Source organism: Lingula anatina, chromosome 1, assembly GCF_051362555.1.
Source record: "Lingula anatina isolate TDL-2025a chromosome 1, LinAna3.0, whole genome shotgun sequence".
Lineage (NCBI taxonomy): Eukaryota > Metazoa > Brachiopoda > Lingulata > Lingulida > Lingulidae > Lingula > Lingula anatina.
In genome coordinates, this window is record NC_141767.1 from 17,967,248 (window position 1) to 17,978,534 (window position 11,287).

At 34.9% G+C, this 11,287-nt stretch overlaps 1 protein-coding gene across 1 annotated transcript; it reads left to right on the top strand.

The window, feature by feature from the left end:
• Nucleotides 1–328: 328 nt before the first annotated feature.
• On the top strand, nucleotides 329–10,964 carry LOC106153978 (aldo-keto reductase family 1 member B1). Its single transcript, XM_013528142.2, has 10 exons — nucleotides 329–508; nucleotides 1,174–1,341; nucleotides 1,730–1,846; nucleotides 8,347–8,430; nucleotides 8,631–8,747; nucleotides 8,875–8,987; nucleotides 9,456–9,537; nucleotides 9,810–9,893; nucleotides 10,110–10,192; nucleotides 10,534–10,964. Exons 1-10 carry the CDS (start codon nucleotides 422–424, stop codon nucleotides 10,574–10,576), a joined length of 978 nt encoding a protein of 325 aa, XP_013383596.1. The 5' UTR covers nucleotides 329–421; the 3' UTR covers nucleotides 10,577–10,964.
• Nucleotides 10,965–11,287: the final 323 nt, after the last annotated feature.

Here is an 11,287-nt window from a genome sequence, read left to right on the forward strand (position 1 = left end):
TATATTCTTTAACGAATTACTATTTCCAAACAAGCAGTGTCCACTTGTGTTAACAGCAATGAAATCATTCTAATTAAGTGTTAAGACAGGTTAAAAGGTCAACATACACAATGGGTAGGGCTAAGTCTTTGAATTAAAACGGTTAAAATATGTTTAGAAATAAATCTTAATAATATTTTAATCTGATGCTGATTCCTCTTTTAAAGGGTACGTTCTATAATTGTGCAAATGAACATTAAAGCATTTACGATTATCTTCATATTTCTCCAGTTTTTTGTCTTTAGTTATACATTCGTAGGACCCTATTTAGATTCAGCATTTAAATCATTTATCAACCAAATATACACAAAGGTTAAGCATCTAAGCATGCGCACAGATAAGGATGGCCTACTGACTTTTGCTTGACTAGCGTGTAACCATCATGGAGGCAGAGCGTACCTTTAAGCTGAATACCGGTGCTACCATCCCTGCCGTCGGACTGGGGACTTGGACAATATTCGGAGATCATGTAAAGTTCATTTCTATACGGTCTTTATAAAGCGTCCATTTGTGACGAGAGAGTCGCGAGTAATGCCCGTTAAACCTGTGTGTATGGTACATCGTAGGCGTGTTTCGTTTGGGGTGTTTTCTTGTATTTGTCAATGAAGGTAACGTTTCGGTTGACTTTTTATTTTATTTAAATGTATTACCCAAGTCTTTAAAGCTCGGCTAGCTGTAAGTGGGCAAGTAAAAGGAAGAAAACTCCATTACATAAATCGGGTTTTCAAAGCAAAGTTGACATCATTCAACAGAATTCTGTCTGAGCCTTTGCTATATGTGTAGAGCTATAAAATGTCTGCTTAGATTACACAATCTAGTTCATGTCGACATATAGACCAAGCTTGCAAACAAACATCGTCAACTCGATTAATATTTGGAGGAATTCATATTAAGTTGATATTTGTGGAAAAAAGATGTAGGCATAGTGCAAACATGATGCGGGCCTCCGATGCCCTGAATTTTCCAATATTTGATATTTTACAAAAAAAGTACACATAAGCTATGAGAGATGCTCATCCAAATGTTGAGAAAGTGCACCATCTTTTGCTAGAAATAATTTAGAGGTTGATATGTGACTTGAAAGGCACTGCACAGTTTTTTTTTTATATTATTCCGTAACCGTTCGATTTACAGGGAAGTACTACTGAGGTGGAAGAGGCAGTAAAAGCCGCAATAGAGCTTGGTTACCGCCACATAGATACCGCCTTTGTGTACGACAATATTTCCGCCGTTGGTAGAGCCGTCAACGCCAAGATACAAGATGGCACGGTGAAACGGGAGGATCTATTTATCACCAGCAAGGTACTGAAGTAAACCCAGTTTTAACAAACACGCTTTACATAGTCACTTCATTTTCCAGAAGCCTTTTTTAAAACGCCATATTGTGTAGAATTTGTTTCACTCCAATAGGTAAGCCAACAAAATGCAGTTTAAATTTAGTTAGTTTTCAAAATTTGGCCTTCTGCTTTACGAAAACGAAATGCATGGTTTCCGTAGACCCGCATATATTCTTTCTTATATAAAACTGGTCTGGTAATATCCAATGGAATATGAGCACCGTCTTATTAATGTTTAAAACAAGGTAAAATGTTTATATAGAACGTGATGGTGTGTGAATGCGTTTGTGAAGCCTACTTTAAATTTGCATTGTGGACCATCGATACGTCATATTGCTTTATGTTTCCGTAAGCTGTGGTGCACGTATCTTCGTAAAGAGTCAGTAATGCCACAGTTGAAGAAGGAACTGGAGCAGATGGGCCTAGAATACCTTGATATGTATCTGATACACTGGCTCTTGGCTTACAAGGTGAAATACAAAAACTTTTTGTCTTACGTTTTACAGAAACTTTTAAAGATATTAGAGTTTTTTTTAATTTTTGAATTTAGATGATATGAATATCTGCGAAAAATGCGAAAAATGATATTAGTTATGTAGTGTAATTTGCATTCTGGGGCATATTTGAAAAAGGCTTGATGTTTCAAACAAAGAAAGGTAATTAATAATAATACTAAAGATATCGTTTTTTCTTCTCATTTTACATGTAAATATTTATTCGTTTGTTTTAGTCCGGTTGCTTAGGGCAAAAAAATTGCCAAATCGTGACACGGCGGATAAAAGCACCAAATTTTGCATGTGGGTACCTTTTGACAAACTAAACCAAATTAGAGCCGTAGCCCACGGAAAAAAATTACCGTTTGGCCAAAAAAGCCAAAATGGCCGCCAATTTGTGAAATTCTGTAGAAATATATACATACCTATGTTTATTTTTTATCATATTAAGTATTTTCTCAATGATTTCCACATCCTTATTACCCATATAATGCATATGTGTCAGATAACAAACAAGTGTCCTTGGACTTTTTGAAAAATCCAAGATGGCCGCCATATGGCATAGGAATACTACTGTAGATCATGTACACGGGTTTTCAACTAACTAATGCCAACTAGGAAGATGCATTGCCCACTATCTAATTGTTTCTTATTACACAAATAATATATTTGTGGTGAGTAACTAACCTTTATTCTCAGGCATTTCGAGAAAAATCCAAGATGGCTGCCATATCAAAGGAATACTAGTATACACATAGGGCTTCTTCTGCCGTGGAGATATAATATTAATTGATAAGTTAGGTTTGTATTTGAGTATTTTCCACATCTTTTTAATTCACATAATATATATATGATGAGAATGTTATGTGTATCCTTTTTGAAAAGAAAATAAAACAAAATGGCTGCCATATTAGCCATAGAAGGTGGGGTTCAGTTAATACCTGCGGTAGATAGGCTAACATATAAAATGAAGCGGAATTCAGTTGTCATTCTGTTATTTTTTAGTATTATTATCCCATGATACATATCTGTAAGGTAATTAATGTCTATATTTTATCATTTTGGGGAAGTCCAAGATGGTCTTCTTTTCCCCATAGGAAAACTGGTGCATTAGATTTTATACGTACTTCTAAGGCAAATGAGGGTAATCATGATATTTTGTCAAAATACTTAAGGGTACACACTTGTTACCCACCAGATAGATATCTCAAAGTCCAAAAAGAATGTGGGAAATACCGAGAAACAAAATTAATGTCTCATTGAACCCAATGTCTCTCTGGCAATAGTTGAATGTACTATTCCTATTGTGAATAGCAGCAATCTTGAATTTTCTCAAATGCGCAAGACACACTTGCTACACACCAGATTTATATAGAGTAAGGTTAATAAGGATGTCAACATGTTTGAACATCAAACGGCTTTATTTCATGTTGGAATCAATGTCTGAACTGTTCCACTAAATGACACCTATTTGCATTTGAATGATATATTCCTATGATAACTTGCAGCTATCTTGGGTTTTCTCCGAATAATACTCAAGGATACATACACTTTTTACACACACATAGACCTTCTTAAGGATAAATAGGATATGAAAAACATTTAAAAACGATCTAAAGTTAACTGCATTTAAATTGTACTCAGTGTCTCTGGCACTATTCTCTGGCACTATTTGATTATATGTTCGAATATTCTAATGACAAAAGGCAGACATCTTGAATTTTTTTCCAGAATACTCAAAGATACACACATGCTACAGACCAGGTATACATCATAGGAATAATAATAAATGGAATGAAAAACATAAATTAGTTTTAAAACAAACCCATGGTAATGTAATTGTATAATAAACCATATGCCTCTCTAGCAGTAATTGAAACCCATCCATTTGTATTCCTATGTCAAATTGTAGCTATCATGGATTTTCTCAGAATATCCAAGGATGTACACTGTTTACCCACCAGATATATATCATAGGACTAATAAGGATGGACAAAACTTGATAAGCAAACACAATTTCACCCTGGTAGTAGATGAAAGGCCATGGATGTGCAGTTGTAATTACCGTGGTATTCCTATTAGTCCAGGAAATTGGTGAAAAATTGTGCATTTTTTACCTACAAGCATGAAATTTGGCACACTTATGGACAATAAAATTCTAAGCAAATTTGGATATATGGGCATGTCTGAAAATTCCAAAATGGCCGTCAAATCCAATATGGCCACCAAAATACCTTTTCAAATTAAAACTTCAAGTACATAGTCTTCTAATGACTTAAAATATCATATAAAGGTTAGAAAACACCATGGTATGAATCCTTCAGGTGTATTAAATCCAAACTGGCCGCCAAAAGTAAAAAAAGCAGACCATTTATTCAAGATATCCATTTGAATGAGGAATTCATCAAGCACTTAAAACTACAAGCATAAAGTTTGGCAGGTTTGTGGAAAATGAAATTCTGAGCAAGTTTGGATGTATGGGCATATCCGAAAATTTAAAAATGGCCTTCAAATCCAAGATGGCCTCCAAAAATACGGCTTCTAATTAAAACTTCAAGTATATAGTCTTTTAAGGGCGTAAATATCATACAAAGGTTAAAAAACACCACGGTATGAATTCAGAATCAATATTTCCTTTTTTAGGTGTATTAAATCCAAAATGGCCGCCAATAGTAAAAAGCACTCTACTAATCCAAGATATCCAGCAGAGTGGTTAATTCATCAAAAACTACAAGCATGGCATTTGGTACAGTTGTAAAACAGGATTCCAAGCACTTTTGGATGTATGAGCATGTCTAAAAATTTCAATATATGGCCCCCAAATCCAATATAGCCGACACAAATACCCGTTCAAATTAAAACTTCAAGTATATATAATCCTATAATAACTTAAGATAACATTTTATGGTTAGACAAGACTATGGTATGCATGAAGTATCAATATTTGATTCTTTAAGTGTATAGAAATCCAAAATGGCCCCCAAAAATAAGAAAAACAGAGCAGCAGCAGTATGGTGAATTCATCATGCACTTAAAACTACAAGCATGAAAATTGGCTCAATTGTACAAAACAGGATTCTAAGCAATTTGTTATATAGGGACATGTCTGAATATTCTAATATGGCCACTAAAACCCTTTTAAAGTAAAAAAAGACTACTATATAATCTGACTGACAACAGTCTTTACCCTTTTTTGGTTTTTCGCTCCTTTAGTTACATTTAGACCCAAATGACCATAAAAAATGGAACAGGACTCCTTTTGGTCTAGTTGTGACACCACATGCAGCAATTCTATAAATGTCAAGGATATGAAAATGTCAAGGTATTTTCACAAATAAGTTTCAAATTAACGAAAGTTATTTTATCAAGTAAGTGTTGCACATTTTATGGGCGGTCAACCTTTTACTTTAGTAAATGGACAATATCTCAACAGAGGATAACAGCTAGCTACACCGAAATTTCTACTTATTTGGTTAAATAATTTTCATTCATTAATGTGTGCCTAGCTTTACTAGTAGTTGCGTTTCCCTCAGCTTTCCCAGTATTTCCTTAAAGCTAAAGCTTCTACACGTAATCCTCTTTCCCCAACAAAATACCAAGAGGCATTGGTCGTTTTTAACACCAGAAAGCATCAGTTTACATGCATGAGGGTCAATAGGAATATGAAAGTGTGGTAGGGCATAGTAGTAGATGTAGGTTACTAGTGTGAACCCTTATAGGACCAGTCTTCCAATGCTTCTGACTCCCCTCACCACAGTTAGCAACTGCACACATAACTACAAACAGATGTGGTAGGAGCTACCTGGTAGATTTTGTAAGCTGGGTAAGTGAATACTCCTCATGGCTTCATTCTGGATTGTCCCACAGAGACAATGATGCCGGAAATCTCATGAATTTTTACCTTTCAAAGTCCATATTGCACTAATTTCTTGGTGTAATCCTCAGAATACATCGTTTTTTGAAGTTTTGTATGTATTAACTGTCTGGAGGATTTTAATTCTTTTATTTTCATGTTCAGTTTTTTGAAAGTATAAGTTTGTAACTAAACAAGTTGCCAAATGATCAAATGAAAACCAAAGTTTGGCGCCTATAGATCAGTGCTTCCTTTTTAGTGCACGAAGTGTGAAGTCTGCAATGCAACTCTTGGATACAGCACGTATCAACACCTGCCCTCTGTTTGGGGTACAGGTATTTCTTTGCTCATAAATTTTCACTAAATTCTCGGTGGCCATTACTGCAAATGTACTAAAGCCAATTTTTTAAATAAGAAGCTTTTCTAATTTACTTTTGAAGCACAAGATAACATCATAACATTATCGAGTGCAAATGTGCCCCGCTTTTAGTACTTTACCAATGAAAAACACCAAATTGTTGAGACCTGTATGTTTGATTAGCTGTCATTTTTGTTATATTTATGAGCATTTGATGAAGCGCCATGCACTGATCTAGCTGAAGAATCATAACCAACAGACAAAATTGGTACACCCCAAGTTTTTTATATTTGCCTCTTTAAGGCTAAGTTATTCTGGTGTTTCTTTCACATTTTATGGATTTTGCACGATACTTTTTTCTTAGAAAGGGGGAGTCACTCATGAGTGCCATATAAGAAGATTGCTAACTGGGAATTGATCTAAATGTGAATCCAGAGCAAAAAGTCAAACTACTTATGTTGGTTTATCAAAAGAAGGACTTTTTTCAGTACATAATAAATGTATCATGCTTGATGGTTTTTTAAAAACTCTGTAGAATAGCTCCTGCACAGGTAGGAATATGCTGATTATACAGGTAGTTTGCAAAGCCCACATGCCTATTCCCGAGTGATTACAATTCAATAGTTGTGGTCTGCTGACTTTTGGAGGCCATTTTGGAATTTTAAAACCTTAAGTGGCAGATATTGATACTTCATACATACAATGGTATTTTCTAACCATTAAATGATATTTTTATAAAAGACTATACAAATAACTTTCACCTTGAAAGGGTATTTTGGGGGCAATATTGAAATTGGCTGCCATATTGGAATTTTCAGACATGCCAGTATATCCAACGTTGCTTAGAATCATGTTCTACATAACTGTGCCAATTTTTATGCTTGAAATTGTAAGTGCTTGATGATTTTACAAAACTGCTGCATATTTTGCGTAAGTAAACTGCTTATTTTACTTTTGGAGGCCATTTTGGAATTCTATACACCTGTAGAAGCGGATATTGATAATTCATTCATGGCATGATATTTTCCAGCTATAAAATGATATTCTAAACCATTTTAGGACTATATATTAGATGTTTTAATTTAAAAGAGTATTTGTGGCGGCCATATTGGATTTGGCGGCCATACTGGAATTTTCAGACATGCCCATATATCCAAAAAAGCTTAGAATTCCATTATCTACAACTGTGGCAAATTTCATGCTTGTAGGTAAAAAACGCACAATTCACCCTTTTTTCTGCACCAATTTCTTGGACTATATGGCCATTGACGGCCATCTTGGATTTTCTCAAAAAGATCAAATATGCACATTTATTACCTGCTAGATATGTATCACAGTGTAATTATTATGTGTAAAACACTAAAATAATAAACTAAATTTGATAGTGAATTAGCTGGCATTAGTTCCAACCCTTTGTAATACTAGAAGTATTCCTAAGACATATGGCGGCCATCTTGGATTTTCTCAAAATGCCCAGGAATACATGTTAGTAACTCACCACATGCATATTGTGTGGATGGAAAGGATGTGGAAAACACCCAGAAACAAACTTAATTTGATAGTGGAAAATGAATCTTTCCAGTTGCCATTAGTTGAATCCCCCGCATACTAGAATTCCTGTGGCACATGGCAGCCATCTTGGATTTTCCAAAATGCCCAAGAACAATTCGTAGTTACTCACCGCAAACACCGGTAACAAAAATCTGAGAAACAGACTTAATTTGATAGTGGATAACGTATCTTTCTAGCTGATATTAGTTGTGCACTAGTATTCCTATGGCTGTTTCTAATGGCATATGACAGCCATCTTGGATTTTTTCAAAAATTCCAAGGGAACTTGTTTGCTATCTGCCATATATGAATAAAATGGGTAATAAGGGCGTGGAAAACTCTGAGAAAATAAATTATTTGATAAAAATCAACATAGGTATGTACACATTTCTATAGAATTCCATAAATTGGCGGCCATTTTGGATTTTTTGGCCAAACGGTAATTTTTTTTCCGTGGGCTACGGCTTTTATTTGATTTAGTATGTCAAAAGGTACCCACATGCAAAATTTAGTGCTTTTATCCGCCGTGTCACGATTTTTTCCTTAAGCCACCGGACTATTTAGGCATGTGACAGTTTTGGGTATTGAAGAAATGTTACATCAGCGCTCACCGAGGTGTAAGAAAGGCCAGCTTTAGATTATGCCCTGGTTAAACTCCTTCTCATTAAATTAAAAGGATTATTTATTTATTTTTTATTTATTTTTATTTTGTAGACTGGCGACGTTCTCTTTCCTAAAGACGCTGCGGGAAAGATGATTCTGGCAGACGATGATTACCGCCCGCTGGAGACATGGCAGGTAATACTGCACGGTGTATACACACGTACATGCTATGTTTATCTACTATTGTGTATTGTGTTATATTGTTTAAAGGGCAGCGTCTAGAAAAACTGAATACATATTCACACTTATTGACTGACTATATACTGATTTTTACCTTTAAAGGGATAAACTAACGGCATTAACTAATTAACTTTCGATTCCTGATTATTTCATAGGGGCTTGAAGAATGTCAAGATGCCGGTCTGACTAAAGCAATAGGGCTGAGTAACTGCAACTCCAAACAAATCCAGGAAATATTAGATGGTGCACGAATCAAACCAGCAAATATTCAGGTAATTATCTCTCTCTCTCTCTCTCTCTCTCTCTCTCTCACACACACACACCAAATACCGAAAATCCAATAACATGAACAATTTAAACTGGGATTTTCACACGCATCGCTGTTTTATTTCATTGTAGGTGGAAATACACCCACTGTTCTCAAACAGCAAGCTTATACAGTTTTGCCGTGAGAAGATTCCGGGAGTGGTTATAACTGCCTACGCTCCTCTCTGTGCTCCTGGTAGACCATGGTGAGTACATGTAAAAATGTGTTTTTTTAATCTGAAAAAGTTAATTTTATGACGGCATCTGTTTATATTTTCATTATGAGTGATCTTCTTTCTTGGTTAGTCATATTTTGCATAAATTGATAACGCATCATTGCCAGAGTAGGGGAGGCCGAGGCTAGTTGGCCCCCGGGGTAAGTTGGCCCCCATCAAGTCTCTTTCATATAGTTACTTTAAGATGCTAAATTATTTTATTTGGACTCACTGCTGACGCTTTCTTAGCACTATTGGATACGGTCACAAAATGATGTGATCAATTCTTTTACCCTATAGTTACTTTGTCCTTGGAGCTTTGTCATAAATTGATGGGGGCCAACTTACCCCGGGGTCGAACTAGCCCCGGTCTCCCCTAAGTAAAAGCCACAATACAGGAGCAACTTCATAAATTTGTCAAAACACACCTTAATAATAATGTCATTATGTATCATGTAGGCGTAAGCCGACCGATCCAATATTATTTGATGATCCCAGACTGGTGGAGATAGCCAAAAAGAAGAATAAAACACAAGCTCAAGTATGTCCAAATATATTTAACGTAATTTCATCTATACGTGTATATATACTGTAAAATCCCTAAAAGACTGAAAAAGAAACTGCAAATTCTTTTATAACAATTGTTAATTAAAAAAACAGTTTGCATTTATTAAATTTGAAAGAGTATTTGGTCATCTAACTTTCTCAGAAAATTGTTCTAATTAAATATTTATTGAGAAACTGCATTCGTTTGCTACAACGGGAATTTTACAACTTGCCAGACGACTAAATTACACACTTGTGTCATTGCAGGTAGTCCTACGTTACATGAATCAGAAGGGCTACGTCATAATTCCGAAGAGTATCAAGAAAGAGAGATTAAAGGAAAACTTCGACGTAAGTAGTTGTGTAAAAAAAAAAAAAAAAAAAAAGAAAAAACGGTTAGCACTTGCACTCATATGTTTGATACCAGAATGGACATCCTCAGAGAATATAGTTTCTTTTTTTTTCTAAACGCTAAGAAAAATTTAAGAAAAACGCATTGCCATTGGAACTGTAGAACTGATTAATTGTGGAACCTTTGATCAATAGCAGGTATTGTTTTTGCTCCAGATATTTGATTTTAAGTTGAGTCCCGAAGAGATGAAGATCATGGACGGATTTGACAAAAACTTCAGAATATATTGGGAAGACATGTACGTACTTTTTATATATAGCGTGGTACAATTTACAGAACTGACGCCGGTCAGCTTCTTCATTTTTAAATTCCCATGTAAAGTATGTTCGTCGATCGATAAGCACTCAGATATTGAGATTTGGCACGCATCAGATTAAATTACCCCAAAACACACACACACACACACACACACACACACATATAGGGCCTATTTGTAAATAACTTGACAACGTTATACTTGAAAGTTCATACAACGGATAACAAGTTGGAATACAATTCATACCTAGTAACATGTATTTATGTCGAGTAAAAGAAAAAAAAAATGATCAAACCTTTCACTTGATATTATTGTCATTCCAGAGGCAGGCACTCCCCACACTATCCGTTCAACGAAGAATTCTAATCAAGATGGGATGCATCAAAAGACTGAATTGTTTCCTAATAGAGTAGGAACAGTGATTACGAACAATGATCATTACCCAAACAAAAATCATTGAATTTACATGTAAAGTAAAATTAAATGAGCCAAAACACAATTCCTGCTCTGAGAATGACTTATTTGAAGTTGTTTGAAGCGCCGTTGCTACAGTAGCTCTACCTGTTCAGAATTGTTCAGAATTCTACCTATCTTATAAAAATAATGGGGTTTTATTTTCTGATTTTTAGTACTCGTCATACCTGGCACTAAATTGAGAGTGCGTGTCATATATAACAGTAGATTAATAAGAGCTTAAACCAGCTTTAACCAGCTTTTGAATATTGAGTTATGATACATTCTTATACCTTGTTCTCATTTAGAGAATTTTGAATGATACATATCATATGTGTTAAAATATAAGACCAAATATGTCCACAAATTTAGTCATGTACATATAACTTATAGTTATACTATAATCATAAAAAACTAAGAGCATGCAGTTACTTTTATCCAATTTAAGTAACTTTTGTGCTTATTTTTGCCACGATAGGAATTACCTGTAATTCACATAGGCCTACTGTAACAAACAACTTCGACTTTTACAGCTTCTTTAAGCATAAAAAGGCCCTCTTTGCAAATCTGTTTTTTTCCTTTCTGTGACATGAGAATAAAAATTTGTTGCAAAATGTGTCTCTT

What these genes read in the sequence shown, in the direction of transcription:
- LOC106153978 (XM_013528142.2), top strand. Translation starts at nt 422, where the DNA reads ATGGAGGCAGAGCGTACCTTTAAGCTGAATACCGGTGCTACCATCCCT. An exon ending in ACTGGCTCTTGGCTTACAAG is followed by an intron (nt 1,847 to 8,346) that starts GTGAAATACAAA and finishes TTTATTTTGTAG; the next exon opens with ACTGGCGACGTTCTCTTTCC. An exon ending in GCCCGCTGGAGACATGGCAG is followed by an intron (nt 8,431 to 8,630) that starts GTAATACTGCAC and finishes ATTATTTCATAG; the next exon opens with GGGCTTGAAGAATGTCAAGA.